Source organism: Myotis yumanensis, unplaced genomic scaffold (genome assembly GCF_028538775.1).
Source record: "Myotis yumanensis isolate MYYU_CA2020_CCGP unplaced genomic scaffold, mMyoYum1.0.hap1 SCAF_1, whole genome shotgun sequence".
NCBI classification, from domain to species: domain Eukaryota; kingdom Metazoa; phylum Chordata; class Mammalia; order Chiroptera; family Vespertilionidae; genus Myotis; species Myotis yumanensis.
In genome coordinates, this window is record NW_027223752.1 from 31,889,128 (window position 1) to 31,910,740 (window position 21,613).

The window sequence follows — 21,613 nt, forward strand, 5'->3', positions numbered from 1 at the left end:
GCCAGAAAAAGCTGCTAAAGTCATGATGAAGAAGGGATCCTTTGCGCACGTGTCGTTACCAGCTCCACAGTATCAAAACATATGGGCTTAAACACATTCTGCTAAGAGCAGAGCAGAATATGCTCAGGTTTTCTGTGTGGTGGGTGGATGGGATGAGAGGGGGAGGGACAGATGGCTTCAATAACCAGGCACATTGCACTGAAGTTATTGCAACAAAGCATATCTTCAGAACCTAGGAATTATATTTCTTTTCCCCAACGTGTGTCTTAGCTCAATACATCTCCACTTCCTTCTATGTTCGTGGTTAGTGCCTTTACATGGGCACAGTCATTAAAACAATGAGACAGACAATGCATTTGCTGGGAGGATAAAAAGGTGGGGCTCTGTTTTAAAACGTATCTTTTTTTCAGACCTGAAATGTATTTGTTTTGAATCTCACACCCCTGGTAATGCTACTAAAAGTAAGATAAAGGAAAAAAATACCTGTCTAGATTCAAGACCCTGATGTATCAGCTGTGTTGATACTAAAAATCTATGATACTATTGTGTTGAAACTTAATCATGTTTCATGGCAAAATTTTATTGTATGAACTCATGTAATGGTGTCATTGCAGCAACCACAAATATATACAGAGAAATATATGCATTAGGAACCCAAATGAAGGCTCTCCTGCAAATCTTCCCCATCCAGCTCTTTGTCCTGCTAAGACATGTCCTTAGCTGGCAGCTTAATAGCAGAGGAGGGGAAAAAAGCATATAGGGGAGGAAAGAGATACTAACCACGTTACACATGTGACTAAGCAACAATTGTATCTCTTTCCCACTTTGAACATAGTTTTTAAAATTTTATGTATTTATTTTAAACTCCTTGTAAGAATACCAACAAATCTTTCAGGGCACTTGTAAGAGGCAAAAACAAAAAGACAGATGAAAGGGGAGGGAGATACTTAGGACATGTGGTTTGGCAGTCTGGCAATTTAATTTGGGCTCTGAAAAAAAAATTCCTATGTCATTTCTATTTTTAGATTTAGGGTCACTTAGAATTCCTTGACTTTTCTCCCAGGTCTTATTTGTTGCTTTCACTTATACATAATCTAACCAAGACTTAACTCTCATTCACATTTATTAACCAGGGCTGTTCATCTAACCAAGACTTAATTCTCACTCACATTTATTAACCAGGGCTATATTATATAACAGAATGCTTTGATGACATCATCAGGAGGAAGCCCAAGTCACCTTGGTGTAAAAGCAACTAGCTTTTTGTAGAAATTTAATTACTTACCCATCTGGTCGGCAATGCTATCCTCACTTCTTTGCCAGCTGGGTGTGGATTTTCCGCTGCCACCAAGATCTGCCTGGGTGTTCTGCCTGTCAATGGAGGCTGGGGATCTGCGGCTGACTCCAAACCTGTGGTGATTTCCCCAAACAAAGGCAAAGAGGACATCAGAAACCTCACCCATAAAGGGAAGGAGCCTGGGTGTAGTGAACCTCACTCTAAGGACAGGTACTACTAGTTTCACTTGCCTGTCTGTACCTGTCCAGTCAGCCCTGTGCATGTGAACGTGGATGCTGGAACTGTGCTTGCTGTAGTCAGTTCAGAAAGGTATGTAGGCTAAGCATTTAGACTGTAAACAAGGCCAGGAGCCATCAGGACGGAGCTAACTTAAGATAAACAGAGTAAGAAACCAAAGTCTTCTAGCCCTTGTGTAGCCAACCACAGACTGTCACTCACACACAGCCAAAGGGAAATTTTCACCATCCCAATGTTCCATGTGTATCTTCCAATTGGTACATGTCAGGGGTTTCTCGTAACTCAGTAATCTGCTAATCACTAAGTAACTAAATCTGCTAAATCATTCATTCTGGGAACTAGTATTTTCTGAGCACTCTAAGGTCTGAAAGACAAAGACTGCTATCATTTATATAGAGACCACTTTCAAAATAAACTGCTTCGGGGAGGGCAACTTACAAGTAGGTAAAGTGGCTTTTGTAAAGGCAATTGTCTATTTCTGGAAAGACTGTTTAGCTATTCAATCAGCCAGTTTTATTTTTCCCAGTGTAGAACAAACATATAATACATGATTAAAGCATATAACTTGATGAGCACTACCAGCCGTGTAAATCCTGCCTGAGCCCAGGAAAAAGGGCCAGAGTGTAAAATTCAAACGTTCATGTGGAAATTTACAAAGTTGTGTATGGTTAACTAATGAACTTATACAATGAAAGACTACACAAGGCCTGATGGATTGATGCATATGACAGATGTCTTATTTACTACAAACTGATAGATGCCTGGGGAGAACCACCACGTGGTGCTGGTGGAGTCAAGTCCTGGCTCTCCCACTCCAAATTACTTAAGTTTCAGCTTCATTTCTTTATTTGAAAAAGAAGAAGAAGAAGAAAAGGCAATTCCATTATATGGATCCAGGGAGGAAAAGCTAGTTGAAAGCATTTGCAAAGTAAAGAAGTCTACAACATATTTTCGTAAAACTCCTCCAATACCATCTCCCTAGTTGCTTTTGCATAAATGACAATTGTTTACAGGCTCAATCACAAGCCTCACTAAACAAAGTTACCTCTATTGTAAAAACCAAAAACCTTGATTTAGGAAAAATTCAATAACTGTGCATTTACCAAAAAAAAAAAAAAAAAAAAGCAGTCACTAATTATGATCTTTGCCCTCTCCTCCCTAAGTAGGGTGCTTCTTTAGTTCAGAACAGTGAAGATCCTTGAAATGGCCCTATTCTAAATTTGCACTAAATTATGACTTTTTCACAAAGGCACAGAGACTGCAATTTTGCTTTTACCTTTTTGGTAGCAGAGGCAACTAAGGACCTTTTAAACCTCTGAATTTAAAGCCGAGCATTTTTCTGGCTATCTGGTTTCAAATAACGTAAGGCTGTCTTTAAATTCTGCCTTTAAAATATTTTCATCCCACGGACTTTTAATTTCAGTTCTCATTACATACTCATTGCGTGCAGGGCATTAGGGACACAAGGACCCTACTCTTGAGGAGCTCAGACAAACCTGTTCAAGTTGTGCCTCTTTTCGAAGCTTCACTCTACTTTTGTTTGGAGGAACACTTAACGTTGAAGGCTCAGATTTGGAGGAGTTTTTAGTAATCATCCGGCTGATAAATGAAGCACGTTCAGTGACCAGGAGCCGGTCCATTGCTCTCCAGAGCAGGCTCACGGCTTTGAATAGCTCCCTCATAAAGGGCTGGAAACTTCTCTGTAACTTTCATTTATTGGTCTCTGTCGCCCTCACAGACAAGTGTAACCCTTCACATAAGTGTGCCTCCTCACCTCCACAATTCTCACCTTTAGGTTGTACATCCCTAGTTATGTTTCTCACACCGGTCTCCAAATTCCTCATTTACCCCTCCCTCCCTCCCTCCATCCCTCTGCACATGCCCTACCCTGTTAACATTCCTCAAAGTGTGTGGCCCAAAAACAAGTCCCCAAGGATGGCAGAGCAGACCCCATGTCTTCTCCTGAGAGTTGCTTTATGACGGCCTCTCATTCCCATCTTAAACGTGTGCAGGTGCCTTTGGTCCGCCCACTTGAGTGGAGCAGGCAGGATTAACCAGCTTATTAAATTTCACCTCTCAGCGGATTTGGATGGTCTCAATATCCTCACCCAAGGGAGTGGGCAGACACATCACACACATGCAGACACCAGGTCCTGAATCTGGGACAGGAGAGGACAACAAAGGAGCAGGCTACATTTACGGGCAATGACTGCACACTGACCAACTGTCATGATCGCACGCTTTAAGCTTTTAAAAGTTTATTATTAATGAGTTGGATCAGACTACATACACTCCTGTGACCCTTTTCCTCTCAGGACAGGCAACTTTTGGGATTATACATGTGAATTAGACAGGGAACCAATTGCTCTTGCATCACTGATACAGGCAAACACTGCTTGGGATCCAGCAGAAACACTGAATCATAGGGGTTCAGACTGAGTAACCCCAAGAAGTAACTCTGTGGAATGTGGATTATTTTTAAGCTAAAGGCAACTGAGATCCTTTGGGCTCAAGAGAAACTTTGGCCCTCTCCTTAACTACCTAGAAGAACTTAAATTAGGGGCTTTGCCCACAGGAGATTATCTCTGACAACTTTTTCTCACCTATCCTCAGGGCAGGGCAAACTAACTGAACATCTGCTCTTATTGTCTTGTGATGACCTTCCTCCTCCTGAAGCCCCAAGGTGCCTGACCTTATTCTTAGCTCTGAAGGTCAGATATACCTCATTTTCTCTTTCTGTTTCGAACCTCGCATGTATGTGGGGTTCCCATATGTATGTATGTAATTGAATTTGGTTATTTCCTCATTTTGATCTGTCTCATGTAGATTTAATTTTTAAGCCAGTGAAGGAACCCTGAAGTTTCTTCTTCTCCCATAGTATCATCCTCATCTTGCAAAGTATCCACCTTAGAAAGGACATCAGCCCTAGAGGGTTTTGCTCAGTAGACAGAGCATCGGCCTCCGAACTGAAGGATCCTAGGTTCGATTCCAGTCAAGGGCACATGCCCAGGTTGTCGGCTTGATCCCCAGTAGGGGGCATGCAGGAGGCAGCCAATTCTCATCATTGATGTTTCTATCTCTCTCCCTCTCCCTTCCTCTCTGAAATAAAAACATATGTAAAAAAAAAAAAAAAAAAAAAGGACATCATACAGTACAGTAAATAGTCATGGGTAAGCTCACAAACAACGGGCAAAACCCTCAATACCACCGATGGCAGAGTTAGTATAAACATCAAGTTGCATAACTACCACCTCCTTAAAAAAACTGTGCAGCCCAGGGCATTGAAATCATGGTTCTAACATAAAGATTCACCAAATGTGAACGTTTCAGCTCACATTTTTGGTTCATTAAAAGTGTATCATAGACAGAATGATGCTTTTTTGTTACTGTTGCTAGTTCATTTCTATTTTACTAGAGGTCTGGTGCACGAAATTTGTGCATGGGTAGGGTCCCTAGGCCTGGCCAGCAATCAGGGCTGATCAGGGCCTTCCTGCTGCCGGCTGGGGCCTTCCTTCCCCAGCTGCCAGCTGCCGGCTGCTGGCCAGGGCCTTCCTTTGCTCTGCACCACCCTGTGGTGGTCAGTGCACGTCACAGCGAGTGATTGAACTCCCAGTCTTCCGGCTGAACTCCCGAGGGGACACTTTGCATATTAGCCTTTATATATATATAGATAGATTGTTGTACCAACACTGAAATTGCAGTGAATTCTTATTTTTGAAGTCAAACCAGGCCATTTAAAATCTACTAATTAAAACAAGAAATAATTAGTTGGGCTTGTGGTTTGGCATAATAATACTTAACTCATAAAACCTTTTGCAGAAACTCATGAAAAAGAGCTAAAATTTTTTCTAGTTGTCACTGAAGTAATTAAAATAAGACATGCACATTTTAAAGATACTACCAAGGGAATCCTGGGGGAGACACTGAGGATGGGGGGGAGAGCATATTTTATAGTGGTTTTATTACCTAATTTCTGCTAACATAAACATTTTGCAACAACAAAGAAATCAAACTTAATAGCTGTAAAAACCAACAAAGCACTACAGATAAAAATACCCACTATGAAGGTATTCTTAGTAATAAGCATGATTATTGTGTAACATGGTAAAATCTCAAGAAAATAAACAAATCCTGTGTGCATTTGTTAAAATGGGGAAAACTCGGAATGGAAACATCAGTTTTTATCAACTCCTTATATTTGATCTTAAAATGGTCCCAGGTTCTTTGTCAGGTTCTCACGGGGAGGATACCCTGGCGGAAGCCACTGCTGCTCCCTTACTGTTCCTCTGGGCAAAGCCTAAAGCTTCTGTGCACCATGTAATGCTTTGCTGCTAATTCTTCCAGGCTTCAGACATTCCCATTATTTTCTCCTTTTTAGTAGCCTCTGAAATCATGTACATTTAGTTTTTTACTTGTAAGTCTTTTCAGAAGCAAATAGTTACTTTTGGGTGTTTAGTGTTCAAAACAAACAAACACCATGAAAAACATATACCAACCCACAGGCTGAAATCACAGAAGACTTTTAAAGTGTGAAAAAAAATAATTTTAAGCTTTGGATCTTATGATCATTTCTGCTACTGTAACAGCAAAACAAACTCCAACCAGTTCAAGCAGGATACTGCTGAGTTCACTTTGGAGGACATATTAAGAAATGACAAAACTGTACTATGAAAATAGGCAACATATATCATGGAGAAGCTGGTGTAATCTGATTTCTCTGTCACTGAGTCCTTAGAGACCAGAGAATGATATACAGCCCAAGAAGTGGTTTGAACCAGCCATGAAAACATTTTTCCATCTGAAATTATTTAACCATATTTCCCCTTTTGATCTTTTGTAGTAAATTGATCAAGGCTGGCTGAATGGAAATCATTTTACACCTCTGAATGACAGATGAAAGACAGAAATGTCAACTAGGACCGTGCACATTGGGGCACACCTACCCTTCAGGCATGGATTTCTGCCTGTACGTGCCCCCGCCAGAGCCAGTCTCGCTGGACGAAGACAGGTTGCTGGGGGAGTTACGGCACTGCTGGGATCTCGCTAAAGCCATGGACGAGACCGTCACGTAGATGTCCGAACCAGGAGACAGCCTGCACGTACAAACCAAAAATATGAAGTCAACAATTCAAAGGGAAGAGTCCCAAGGCAGGCATGATGGATAATATATAAATGCGACAGAGGCAGTGGCTTCATGGAGATGGTGAAAATGAAGCCAGCTGGAAGCCTACACAAGAACCATCCCCATGCAACTACTCCCTCAGGGAACCACTGGAAAACTGCCTTGAAGGGGGTGGAAAAAAAAATAACGGGGAAAAACACGTATGTTTCCAAAAGCTGCCAGAATTCAATAGGCTGAGTTGCGCAGGCGGTTTCCTAGTATGGCAGCGTAGAGCATAACTGAACCCCAGTGACATTAACACAGCAATTAATTCCACTTTCACACTGGTTCTCCCAGAGTACATGGCCAGGGGGAGACTGGTACATTCTTTGTATGCTCCTTTGTTTTCTAATTTTATTACTCAGAGTCTGAAATGAATATTCAGATTCTGCTATTTAGTATTTATGAATTTGGTTGATAGTAGCATCACCATATAAAAACCTCTATGACAAAAAGTGCCTAGAACTGCAGTTGTTGAAATTTAACTAAATTTAATTAATGAATTTCGCCTAATACATCTATTTCAAAAGCTATGGGGCCTTCACCCTGCTGATGGCTCAAGGGACAGAAACTGGAGCTTTGTAGCCAGGACAGATACTCTACTCCAGTAGCTCTAGTAGGAACGTGGTAAGCACTGGAATATCAACGTGACGCTGACAATGTGCCCAGGTGAGAACTAAACCTTAATCACACGGAAGCTGGCACACATCATTCGACTCCTGTCGCAGGTCACTTCCAGTTTATCACTGAGGAAGTGGCATCGAAGTCATTCATTCAATAAGCCAGGCCTCTTGATTCTAAGTCGGCCACACTCTGTGCTAAGCTACTGCTGCCCTCCAGGAAGGCTGGGCGTTCTTTCCCTAATAGGACAGCTGGCCACGGGTCTGCACGGTCAGATGACTTTGCATCAAAGTGTAGAGGCCCTGGGGAAGAACCCGGTTCACTGAGGTACGGCAGGTTCCCACGGTGAACCCCTAAACTTTCCACAGCAGGGCAGACTGGGGTTTCAGGTACAGGAAGCTGACAGGAGGGATAACAGAATCACAATGAGAAGCCTTTCTAATGGAAAAAGAATAAGGACAGATACCAAAATGCATGACTCCCAAATCCATCTAGGCCCTAAGGACAGAGCTGACGCGAGAGCTAGATCTCTCAGTGACAAGCCCGTTATCTCCAGCTGTCTCCTAGATATCCCTATGGGGCACCCTCACCAGCAATTCCAATCAAACCCCCTAAAAACTAACTGATTTTTCCCATTCCCACCCCTCGCACCCCAAACTTGCCCCTCCTCTATCTGTTATTCCAAGTTAAATGTTTTTACATCCCTTCCCCACTTTTCTCATCTTCCACAGTCAATTGGTCTAATTTATGTTCATCTGTTACAGAGCCCAAACCTTGTGGTCAGGCACCCTGGGTTCTAGTCTGTAAAACACAAAGACAAGGGAGAGAACTAGTCTCCAACTGGCCGACTGTCCTCTAAGGGCCTCCATCTCTGCCTGGATCAGTATAACAGTGCTCTACCTGGTCTTCTGATGTCCACACTCTGTCCATCCCAGGCCTCCAGTGCCCCTACCATCTGAGTCCTCTGACTGCCAACACCTCTCCACAGCTTCCCTTTGCTTACAGGACAGAAGACCAAATCCCTGGCACCCTCTGCCAGGCCCTGGACCGTCTTGCCCAAGTGCATCCTCATTTCCATCCTAATCTCCCTGCTCTTCACCTGCCTCCATGCATCCTCCATCCTGGTCACATGCAGCATGCCCCAGTCCTCAGACTCACCCACCAAATTCGTATCTTTACTTAGCTTGTCCTCTCTGCTGGGAACATCCTCCCTTTTCTACTCACAGAGAATCCTTTCTACCCAAGGCCCAATTCCAAAATGATAGGCCTGAATTCATAGATTAATTAGAACCTCAATCCCACAACAACCTGCTCTTTGCACACTGTAGCACTCCCTATGCAATCATTACTTTTACGTGTGTCTATTTCCCCAACTAGATTCTGCCCTTACAGGGCAGGAGTGAGCCTTATGTATCTTTATATCTCTGGTTGCTTAACACACATTTGAAGGAGAATTCCCATCCGCAGTGTAGGAAATGGAGCGGCGGTTCAGGATAAGGGCCCGCAGTTACATCAGGTGGCCCAAGCCAGGGGTACTCAACCATGGTGCGTTTACATCAGATGACAAACAGCTGGTCTCTAATAATAAAGTGCCAAGATTGGGGGAATAATTTGCTAAAAACACTTATAACACATTCAAGGTGATAACACGCTTTCTTAAATGTGAGAAAAGGGGATGGCAGAATTATGCCCAGGTACCCCTGTACCTGTATCATCGATCTGACATGCAATGGCAAGAGAACTTACTGGCAATGCCTCCTCTACAGAGTGTGAAATGGGCAAGGAGAGACCTGGGATGCTGGGTCCTTGGGCAATTCAATGAGAAGCTAGGAAAAGAGGCAGAGTTCCTAAGGTCCTCCTGTTAACATCACCAATTTGGTCCCTGCTACACAGATTCAGAGAAATACAGGCGAACCACATGGCTGGCATCCTCACTAGGAGGCCAGGGTCGAGAGAGGGCTATGTGTGGGCAGGGATATGGGTCAGACCATTGGGTCTTGGAACACTAGCTCATCCCTACTTTGGGTAACGTGTTTTGATAAAAGATCAATACATTTATCTGGGCATGGATGTCCCTTTAATCTTTTCCATTAAGACCTCTCCCAAAGATCTCACTATTTATTCTGGAGTAATTGGAAGGGGACTGGAGTCAGGGAGGAATGGGAGGAATAGAGCACAAAGAAGAAAACTAGGTAAGGATTAAGGAATGGCATAAACCCACATGTAACAAGAGACCACACTACTTTCTGCCCTAAGAGTTTGGCCTTTATATGCACCTAATATAGAGAAACTTCAAATACAGTTTCATTTTGTAGCTGCTTTGATTTTCTTGCTGCAAAGAAGAGGAGGTGTTACAGGAAGATGGGGGGCGGGGGAGAAGGCAGTAGAAATGTTAACATTTTTGGGGCCCGTTGATTTAACTCTCTTCTGGGTAAGTAATGCCAATGAATTATATTTATGATGAACATGAAAATGTTTATGCTTCTATGAGGAAGTGACAACATGATTCCACAGAGAAAGTCCAAAAGCAACTTTTATGTCTGTATTTAGGGCTTGCTTTTCTTACCCTGCTCTCCAAAATGTACGTTAAGCTGAAATATCTAATGCTCCTTCTCAACCTCAGCCCTTTTATTTGGCAAGGGTATCAGAAAATTCTACTTGGTTACTGGAGTGATCCCAAAGTGAAAAAAAATAGCATTTCCAGAAGGCCGGCACTCATTCCCATCCCTTTTCTGCATTTCTAGAACTCAATAGCGGCTTTGTTTCCTGCCTGCTCACACACTCAGCGCACACATACAGCAATGGATGGAATGGCACACCCAAAAGGTTTTACGACTCTGGATGTATGTATGCTGGGGGAAAAAAATCAGAATTATCCTTTCTTCTGATGCCTTACAGTTATTTCCAATTACTCTGAATTTGATACCATCACAGAAATATTGTTTGAGAACAGACCTGGTTCTGGGAGTGGAAGGGCTGCCTGCCGGCACTGGCCGTCCACTGCCAAAGAGAGCCTGCGGCTACCACTCCTGGAAGTCAGGCTGGTTGCTGTCCTGCCACTTTGAAAACACAGCACCCAAACTGGCTCACATGGGAAGTGCATGCTGACCTCCTGCATCTCTGTCCTCCCACCCGCTCTATTTTAAGGGTTGCTGAGCCCAGTGAGGAGTTAGCACAAGATCACAAATCTTTCCCTCCCTTTTGAGATAAACCCAGACCTTTGTGCTTTCTCTTAGTCGCAATGAGCCTGGGAAATCCCAGACGTCTGTGCCCAAAGAGGTCAAGGGGACTAAGATGAACACATCTTTCAGTGGCTGTGAGATCGTTTATTTCTGTGGGATATAAGAAACAATCTTTTGAAAGAAGGCTCTGGTCACTGTCAGAAAGAAAATTTCTAAACTTCTTAGCATTAATTTCAGTAATTTTCTTCCCTACATTTTCATAAATTTAGCCAAGAAATAATTAAATGTTTTTTAAAATAACCGATGTTAAATGTTTTCTTAAATGCTTTCTATTAATTTCCTCTGCAGAAATAAAATGCCAGGGCTTTGTGACTGTAGGAAAAACGCAATGATTGAAAGTCATGCTCATCAGCCCACAGTCTGCAGGACACACACCTGCTTTCATTTACAGGCAATGCATTTTGTTGCAATGAAAGCAAAGAGCTGAAGGGATGGAATTTAAGAAGAGACAGTCCAAGATCAGTATCAGTTTCTTATTTTTACAGAAGTGTTCTCACACTAGGATAAAGGAGAGAAGAGAACTGCTAAAATCCAGATTTCTAATAAAATAACCCCTGCCCCCCACCACACCGTTCCCCTGGAGCAATTCACAGGACTACATGCATGGTGTTAACATTAACAGACTCTTATGAAACTGACCTCCTCAGATTGCGACTGATTTACCAATTTATGGATAAGGAATTCTCAGTATCTGTGTAGTTGATGTTAACATTTTTTTCCGAGTCACACACAGTACAAGTTTAATGATGCCTCTATTTCCCGCTCTTTACTCCAAAGTGACAGCACTGCGTCCAAGGAGGTAGACCCTCTGTAATTCAAGTGCAAACAGTGCATGGTGGTAAAAACAACCAAGAGGTTTCAAATGGCAGCAATGACTGACAAATTAGATGCTTGAGTCTATAATTAAGCACAGCACTTTACACAACTCGGCAATTAAAACACGACTCACCCAGGGAACAGTATCTGGGTGAGCAAGGTAAAGTCTGGACCAAGGAAAAGCCTGCCTTCAGCAATGTGTTTCAACCAGGGATACTTCCAGAATTTTGTAAAAAAAAAAAAAGAAGATTTTCTGAAATGATTCAAGGTGCTATAATCAGAGGAGATTTAAAGAAGTTGTGTTCAAATTTGGACAAATCATCCCTCTGTCTTTTCCCTGTTTCCTACTGTGAGTGCCGAGAAGCAGAGCTACCCCTGGCTCGCTGACCACATGATTCATATCAATTCTTTAGACTAGACCATGGAAATCCTGTTCTGACGAGCCTCTGGTGATAAGAGCAGTTACAGCCAGGAATAACTCATGTACAGTTAGGAAAACTCGGCAATTCGTCACATTGAGATAAATGGGTCGTCACTTCGAGCCTGGCACACACTATGGGTGCCTCTTGAGAACAATCAATTTGATAATTGAGGGCAGAGTGTAAGAATGGACGGCAGGCAGGACCAGCCTCATGATTTGTGGGACTCAGCACAGAATGAAAATGTGGTCCCCCTGTTCAGATACTATTACAAATGTCATGGCAGTGACAGCAGAGCATTAAGCCCAGCGTGGACCCTTCTGAGCATGGGGGCCTGTGCGACTGCTGGTGAACTACAGAGCAGTGGCTGGCCTCTCAGCACGCCAGCGCGCAGGCACCCATTCCGCAAACACTTCTACATGTGGTGGTAGATTTAATCCATACGGCATGGTGGCTAGGCTACAGGGCTCTCGGGTCAGATGGCCTTGATGCTAATCTCAGCTCCACCACTAACCAGCTATGACTTTGCACAAATTATCTCATCTCTCACTCCCTGGGCTCCTTATCTGTAAAAGAGGTAAACAGCAGCCAACTTATTGGGCTGTTGAGTGGATTAACTGAGAAAACCTGCACGAAGAACTTTGAACAGAGCCGGGCCCAGAGCATGAGTCCAATAATAGCTACCTATAGCTTTTAAGGAAAACATAAGTAAAATGAAACTGTCTTGAGGGCAGTAAATACAGAGTGTGGAGGCTCAGGCAGGTTAGAAGTCAAACCTTGTTGGGAAAACCAGGGGGAAAAGCCTGATGAAGAAATCACTTGAGATGGGTCTTGTAGGAAACTAAGGATGTTCACCAGAGTCAGGAGCCAGGACGCAGAAATGTGAGGTCACCGCGATGGCATGTTAGGCCTGAGCACTAGACATGGGTGGGAGATTGGCGGGGGCCATGCCGGGAGGACAACGGGGTTGTGCAGGGTGAACTCTCCTATGCTAAGCTGAGGAAGCAAAAACGTCATGCGTGAGGCAGCAGGGGGAACCAAAGGTTCTGCAGCCAGGCAGTGGCAAGTTCTCTTTGGTTAGTCCCACCCTCCACCAATATTCACAAATATTTCACAAAAAGAAGTCAATAACCAAATCTTTGGCGAAAAGCTAAGTGGATTTTTTTTTTTTTTTTTTTGCATACTAGGATTTTAAAGACTGGAAATAACTAAACAAAATAAATTCATCCCCTATCCCATCATACAAACAAAAACAAGGGAAGCAGAAGCCAAAATACAGCATGCATGCTGGCCTCAGGTTGGAGTGGCTGCCCATGTGTGTCTGCCTCGCATGGTCTCCACGCTCCACTCCTCCTATGACGGCCCTAAGCCAGGAGAAAAGCATCACGCTTTCCTTCCGATAGAATTCTACCAGTACTAATGCTCTTGGTTTTTCAGAAATTCTGAGTTCTACAATAAAGTCCCGTTTGCAAACTGGCCCATCAATTACTTAACAGGCACACAGCGCTGACCAAGATTCGGGGCTGCACTATGCCTCATCATTTGTCATTTAAAAAATATAATGGGAAACCAAAAGAGAATAAAAAAAAGTGATAGATTGGGAGACTACAAGCTATTTAATTTCGCTTGATTCTGGTTCTCTCCCGTGTGGAGACTGGTGGGAGGTAGTGAACTCCTACATACACTGCAAGCAGGGCCATTGGCATATGAGCTGACCCGTCTACCATCTCCCCTTGTTCGTTTGTGCCTGCAGGTCCTAAAGAAGGTGGTCCAGGGCGAGGGCCCAGGGCCATCTTTATGTGGCCTGGAGCAGTGTCTCTAGGTCTCTGTGGTGCAGCCACCAGCCGAGGTCAATGTGGACACACCCCGCCCACAGACACACACGCTCGGGTGAGATGCACTCAGCTCTGCTGACCAGCTCTGGGACACTCTGCCCCTCTCATTCCTTCATAGCAGCTGCTCCTGCAGGTAAAGAGGAAATTAACGTACTTTCCTCCAAAAGCACTTGACGGGCAGATGACAGGCAAAGCCCAAACTGCCAAGCTGTCACACCTCGGGATTCTCACAGGTAGAAGGAAGCAGGCCTTTGTCAGACCGTTCAGTGTCGAGAACTCTGAACAAAAGGCTTATGGGAAAATTTCACACTGATGACTGTGGGGGTGGATTTAGGGAGCTAATTAGTCTTAATTACCACTAATTTCTACACGTTTAAAAATGTGTTGTACGATCAACAAATCTTCAAGAATAATGTCAGTAGTTTCAAATTTCAAATGTAAAGCAGAATATAGTTTTTACCTCTAGAGAGTAATTTAAATTCCCAACACTCTCACTCCCTCCTCCACATGCAGGAGAGTTACGGCAGGACATGTTAACTCTAGCTTCTGGGAAGGCCTTCCCTGGTGTGCAAGTGTGTGTTGGGGGAGGGAGGGGCTTGAGGAAGCCCTACGGCCATTGAGGGCCTCTGTAGACCTTCCTATAAGATGTGACTAGGCCAGGCCTCCCTGGGTGGGGCTGAGGCAGAGCACTTACTCCCTTGAGCTGGGCAGGAGGGCTGGACCCCAGTGCTGGGCGCAGAGAAGTACAGTTTCTTGCTGACAGGCAGAGAAATATGACCACATGCTGCTTCGCTGCTCTTCTCAGAATACATACAACGGTTTTATACAAGATCATCTCTCAGGTCCAATCTAACTCGCTCTGATGGTTTTTGCAGTATTCCCTACCATCTCTGCATCTGCACCGTTCACCATGACTGTTTTCAGCGCGGCAGGCCTCCTGAATTCATCTTCTCTGTCACTGACGACAACACAACCTGCTTTGGGAACACTGACCCCCCCAGGCAGAGCCTAGATGAGGCTGCAGACGCATTATCAGCCCAGCTGCTGGCTCCAGGACTCAATGCGAACACACTCTTTGACTTCTGAGTAGCTGTTTGGAAAAGCATCTACAAAATGACAACAGTGACACACAGCATCTCCCCTTCTCAAAGCCTCTAGTGTCATTTCTGCGCAGAGAGCTGATTGCATACAGAGTGACTACATTACCTTAGTCTTTACAGGGACTCTGAGAGGCGGGGCTAGAGCCCCATCTGATTCTTGGGGACACTGAAGTGCAGAGGGGATAAGGGCCTTTCCCACTGTCACATCACTCCCAGGGGATGGGACTGGAACGCAGGGGATCGAGGCCTCTGGACTGCAGGGCTTTCTGGGGGGGGGCTCATGAAACATGGTGCTCTGCAGGGAGGAAGCCCGTGGGAACATGCTCCCTGGCTGAGCGCACAGCAGCTACTTTTGAGGCCTGAGGAGTGATGGGCAGTTCAAGAGGCTCATGGGAAAATTTCTGGTTACAAGGAGCCCAGGGCTGGTGGAATGGATAACCACTCCACACTGGTCCCTCTGGTCTCCTTCTCTGGGCCACTCTGGAGCTTGGCAAAGAAAGGGGACTGGCAGGCGTGCCAAGCTCATTGTGCCTGTTCCCTAAATCTTTTTTCTTATTTTTAATATATATTTTTTATTACTTTCAGAGAGGAGGGGGGGGAGGGAGAGAGAGAGAGAGAGAGAAAGAAACATCAATGATGATAGAGAATCATTGATCGGCTGCCTCCTGCATACTCCCTACTGGGGATGAAGCCCACAACCCAGGCATGTGCCCTGACTGGGAATCAAACTGTGACCTACGGGTTCATAGGTTGACACTCAACCACTGAGCCATGCCAGTCAGGCTGCCCTAAATCTTCAATAGGAAACATCTTTGTACCAGAATCTAAAGATGTGAACCTGTCAATCATCTGAACTCGAATTACAATGTGGATGCTGGAGTAGCCAGCTCCTTTGAAGAATTCAGGGAAACAGAGCCTTAAGAGCCCGGTGAGTTTAAGTCAAGCATGGCCCTCTGCTTCTCTGCTTAATCTTGGCAGACAAAAAACAACCCCCACCCCCTCGTAATTCAATTGCAACCAAATTAAAACCTTTTACATAAAATTTAATCAAGAACAACTCAAATTTCACCGAGTCAATTTCAGACAGCGTTACCCACAATATACTTTTAAAATAGAATTGTAAACTTAGCCAAAAAATTAAAGAATTCTACTTAAGGAGAATCGAAGATGGCGGCATAGGTAAACACCGGAGACTGCCGCCGTGGACAACCACTTCAAAAATACAACTAAAAGTCGGAGCAGACATCAACCAGAACCACGGGAAGGCTGGCTGAGGAGAGTCTCTTCAACTAGAAGCAAAAACAACAGCATTCCGACGCTCAGCGGAGGCGCAGTGTGGAAAATTTAAAGGTACGGCGGTGCGGTGGTGAGGGTGCGCGCGCAAAGCGGGCTGGCAGCTGAGGGCGAGATTGTCATTTTCAATCAGGAGCGAGTCTCAGACTCTGGGCTACAGATCCGGGCGAGTCTCTAGGGACCCAGACTCAAACGGGAGAAGCGGGACTGTCTGGCTACGGCCCCTCCCAGGTTTGCAGCGATTGCTGGGACAGAGAGGCAGAGCCCCTGGGGACGAACTGAGAGCGGCCATAGCTGCTCCCTCCCCCCCGCCCTGTTGAGCCCGCCCCGCCCAAACCCTGCGCACAGCCATTTGCCGATCGCCTCAGGCAAGGGCTGGACTAGCGCCTCCCCTGAGGACTGAAGTTTTCCCACAGCTGATTTCCACCGCCAGTCGGCCTGGTGGTCAAATCCCTCTAGTGTTAACTACAACAATTAAGGCTTGGCTAGAACAAGACTGCGCACAGAGACCACAAGGGGGTGCACCAAGAAAGCATAAAAGATGCGGAGACAAAAAAACATGACAGAAATGGAGGATATGGAGCTAAGAATCGCAATTTTGAGGGCTTGCCATAAATTTGTGCAGAGCCTCACGAAAACTAATGAGACCCTCGATGCTACGATAAAGAAATTAGAAAGTAAGCATATACAGACTGAAATAAAGAATATTATACCCAATAGCAGACCAGAGGAGCACAGAATCAAACCAAAGATTCGACAAAAAACACCCAATTGGAAAAGCAAAATGAAAAAAGAATCCGAAAGTGTGAAGATAGTGTAAGGAGCCTCTGGGACAGCTTTAAGCGGACTAATATCAGAGTCATTGGAGTGCCAGAAGATGAGAGACAGCAAGATATTGAAAACCTATTTCAAGAAATAATGGCAGAAAACTTCCCCCACCTGGAGAAAGAAATGGACTTACAGGTCCAAGAAGCGCAGAGAACCCCAAACAAAAGGAATCCAAAGAGGACCACACCAAGACACATCATCATTAAAATGCCAAGAGCAAAAGACAAAGAGAAAATCTTAAAAGCAGCAAGAGAAAGAGGCTCAATTACCTACAAGGGAATACCCATACGACTGTCAGCTGATTTCTCAACAGAAACTTTGCAGGCCAGAAGGGAATGGCAAGAAATTTTCAAAGTGCTGAATACCAAGAACCTACAACCAAGATTACTTTATCCAGCAAAGCTATCATTCAGAATTGAAGGCCAGATAAAGAGCTTCACAGATAAGGAAAAACTAAAGGAGTTCATCACCGCCAAACCAGTATTATATGAAATGCTGAAAGGTATCCTTTAAGAAGAGGAAGAAGAAGAAAAAGGTAAAGATACAAATTATGAACAACAAATATGCATCTATCAACAAATGAATCTAAGAATCAAGTGAATAAATAACCTGATGTACAGAATGAACTGGTGACTATAATGAATCAGGGACATAGAAAGGGAATGGACTGACTATTCTTGGGGGAAAAGGGGTGTGGGAGATGCGGGAAGTGACTGGACAAAAATCATGCACCTATGGATGAACTCAGTGGGTGGGGAGTGAGGGTGGAGGGTGGGGTGGGAGCTGGAAGGAGGGGAGTTATGGGGGGAAAAAAGAGGAACAAATGTAATAATCTGAACAATAAAGATTTAAAAAAAAAAAAAAAGAATTCTACTTAAATGTAGCTTTAATTTTATAGCTTTATCCGACTACAGAGTGTTTCACTTTTACCTATCATTTAATTTTTATAATAAACTTGATCCACCCGTGTGTCCACTGACAGATGAATGGATAACCAAAATGTGCTACCTATACACAATGGAATATTAAGAGTATTACTCAGCGTGACAAGGGGAAGGTTACGGTCTGAATGAAACCCCCACTCCACACACCCCCAATTCATATATGAAAGCCCAAACCCCATTAGGCATTAGGAGGAGGGGACCTTTGGGAGGTAATTAGATTTAATGAGGTCCTGAGGGTGGAACTTCCATGATGGGAACGGTCCCCTTGTAAGAAGAGGAAGGACCAGAGTCTGCTCTCTGCCCTGTAAGAACACAGTGAGAGGGTGGCTGCCTGCAGCCCAGGAGGAGCGTCTGCATCAAGAACCACATCTACCAGCACCTTGATCTTGGACTTCCTGCCTTGGAACCGGAACTGTGAGAAATAAACCTGTTGTTTAAGCCCCTCCCCGAGCCTGGCTATGGTGTTTAGTTATAGTAGCACCAGCAATACAGGAAGGAAATTCTGACACATGCTACAACATGAATGAACCTTGAAAGATGTGATGCTAAAGTGAAATAAACCAGGCACAAAAGGACAACTGTTACATGAAGCTACTTATGCAAGGTGCCTAGAGTAGTCAAACTCATAGACAGAAAATAGAATGGTGGTTGTTAGGGGCTAATGGATAAAGAGTTTCAGTCTGGGAAGATGAAACAGTTCTGAAGATGGATGATGGTAATGGATGTACAACAATGTGAATGTACATACACCACACAACTGTACACTTAAAAATAGTCAAAATTGCCAAACCGGTTTGGCTCAGTGGATGGAGTGTCAGCCTGCGGACTGAAGGGTCCCAGGTTCGATTCCGGTCAAGGGCATGTACCTTGGTTGCGGGCACATCCCCAGTAGGAGGTGTGCAGGAGGCAGCTGGTCGATGTTTCTCTCTCATCGGTGTTTCTAACTCTCTATCCCTCTCCCTTCCTCTCTGTAAAAAAATCAATAAAGTAGCCCTGACTGGTTTGGCTCAGTGGATAGAGCATCGGCCTGCAGACTGAAAGGTCCCAGGTTCGATTCCGGTCAAGGGCATGTACCTTGGTTGCGGGCACATCCCCAGTAGGGAGTGTGCAGGAGGCAGCTGATCGATGTTTATCTCTCATCGGTGTTTCTAACTCTCTATCCCTCTCCCTTCCTCTCTGTAAAAAAAAATCAATAAAACATATTTTTTAAAAAATCAATAAAATATATTTAAAATTTTTTTTTAAAAAAAATAGTCAAAATGGTAAAATTTATGTTATGCATATTTTACCACAATAGGAAAAAAAAGTGATTTACTGTCTCCTGAATTGATTTAGTTCTGTCCCCACTTCTTTAAGTTCTTTTGCATACTGGTTTAATTACTACATAAAGTCATTAAAAAATTCATTGAGAGCCTGTTAAAATGCCTGAATCTGAGGCTGGCTCTTGGGATATGACCATGAATAAGACAGACTGCCTGAAGTGGAACATGGACGGAGAAGACTATTGTGAAGAACATATTTTTTGAAGAAAGATGACTTTCAGTGATACAAACAATCCCAAAAGGGGAAATTAAGCAGAGGTGGGAGGAGTTTTTTGGAGAAATTAAAGGAGCCTCCTCAGAGTGAGGCGCTGCCAAGAGAGGGCATGTAACAGAGAGCAGATGTAAGGGCGTGAAGGAAAGAGAAAATATGGCAATGGAGTCATGGACATGCCTGGGGCCAGACAGGGAACGCACAGGGGGAGATGGCCATGAAAAGGCATGGCCCGAGGAGTACTTCCATTTCTATTAGACCGTTCCACACACGTGCAGCATGGAGGGATGGAGAGATGTTCTTGCCAGAAGAATCTCCCTGTGAAATGAGAGTCTCCAAAGCAATGATAAGGAGGAGGCTTAAAAACGAGGAACTCAACAGATGCTAAGGACTTGCTAACTAAGTGGTGTAGAGATGGGGAGGTGGGGGCAAAGAGGGGAAAGGCAATTATGAATCCTAGTCCTGCTTTGGATACTCAGGTAGAAGGCAAAGCCCTTCAGCAAGGTGGGTGCCACGAGAGAAGTAGGAGTGATGGAGGGGCAGGAGAGAAACTGAAGGCAGTTTGGACTTGGACTTGTAGGAGACACGGTGACATTCAAGTGCAGGTAGTTCAAAAGGTAGTCAGGCATCTATAATAACAAAAGTGTAATATGCTAATTAGACTGGACAACATTCCAGATGAAGCCGGGCTGCGAGGGCCGGCTGGCTTGGCTGAGGCAGGCGGGGCTGCGAGGGTTGAGCCCCAGCACGAATTTTGTGCATTGGGCCTCTAGCATGAATATAAAAAGTAAAGAGATCAAGGCAAAACATATACTAAGGAACTGCCCACATACAGATGATGGCTGAGGTTACTGAAATAAACTATTCCAAGATATTGCACAGCATGGGATTTTAAAAAAATGAGAAAAAAATTGTAGGGCACAGAAAATTTTGGGGGTGATGAGATAGGTTTAAAGAAATAACACACACACACAAAGCGAAGTCTGGAAAACAAGCAAAAGCAGTTGGCAGGAGGGTCCCCCAGCTTTACAAACATGGGCGTCAGAGGGCTGCGGCCTGAGCAATGCCAGGGAAGCCGAGTTTCATGGTTTAAGGATCCTTTAGTCAAGTCAAACTATGATCCAGGGGGATGGCATTTGGAAAGTATTAAGTCCTGAAACTTCTAACCTCAGCTAATCCTATATAATAAAAGCCTACTGTGCAAATTGTCCCCTCAGGTGGTCGTTTGTCCTGGAGTTCAACCGCTCCCTAGGACATGCGCTGACCACCAGGAGGCGACTACCTGGGGGAGGGGGTGATGGGGACGAAGGTGCAGTGAGAATGTGGGGTATCCACTAAGCTCACTCTCACTCCCCCTACTACCCTCCCCCACGTGGCCTCTTTCTGGAGAGCTGGGCCACAGCTGCTGGGACCACAGGGGCTGGTCGGGCTCCCTGTGGATTCGCGCAAGAGCCGGTCTGCGAGGCCAGCCGGGAGAGAGCATGCTGCCCGCCCGCTTCCGTGTGGTGCCGCTGGGCAGCCCGGAGGCTCACGCTACATCCAGCTCATCTCCATGTGGGGACTCGGGTGCCGTGACTCAGGCGCAGGGGCCCAGGAGCCCAGGTGCTGCCCAGGGCCCAGAGGTCAGCTGGGACCTGCCTTTCCACACCAGATACTCGAGTTTCGGTCGCCGGCCAGGCCTAGGGACCACACCCATGAGCAAATTTCGTGCTCGAATTTCCTGCACCGGCCTCTAGTAGTCTAAATAAAGGAAGAGGAAGAATTTCACAGGTGCTTGCTTTGTCTCAAAGTAGAAAATGACAGTGAAAATTAGCACAGAACCTGTATGAAATAAATTTAGAAAGCATTTTCTTAAAAATACAGATTGGATGAGCACACGACTCATTAGCTCTCTGAGAGGAGAACTCTAAGTCTGTTTCAACAATATTCACAGGCATACCCTTCTGGCCCTGCATGCTGCTAGTGTCTGCTGAGGAGGGTGGGCTGGGCTGCCAGTGCAGCCTTCTGTAACTCTGTGTACATGAAGAAGCACTCCCCACCCCCACACTTAGAGCTAAATGAAGTGGGTGAAGGGGACAGTAAGGCATGCTGGGAAAACTCAAAAGTGCCACTAGTTCAGTAAGATCCAACACCAAGTATTTATATAAAGGCTGGCAATACTTAATCTAAAAACAGAGAAAGGAACATTTTTATTTGCTAAAATGCCTGTTGTCTATACAAAACCCCTGAAACAGCTGAACTTTTCTCTATTTTTCTTTTTTTAAAATATTTTTTTATTGATTTCAGA

The 21,613-nt window shown here is 44.6% G+C and overlaps 1 protein-coding gene across 15 annotated transcripts in view; it reads right to left on the reverse strand.

Moving 5' to 3' along the window:
* SIPA1L1 (signal induced proliferation associated 1 like 1) overlaps positions 1 to 21,613 on the reverse strand; it is a 433,934-nt gene that overhangs the window by 36,686 nt on the left and 375,635 nt on the right. For 14 of the 15 annotated variants that reach the window (XM_070417275.1, XM_070417272.1, XM_070417279.1 and 11 more), the window contains 2 exons: positions 6,478 to 6,627; positions 1,286 to 1,410 (listed from right to left, as the gene is read on the reverse strand). In XM_070417275.1, coding sequence (XP_070273376.1) covers positions 1,286 to 1,410; positions 6,478 to 6,627 — 275 coding nt within the window. The remainder of the gene's footprint in view (positions 1 to 1,285; positions 1,411 to 6,477; positions 6,628 to 21,613) is intronic. The other variant, XM_070417284.1, reaches the window with a different exon arrangement.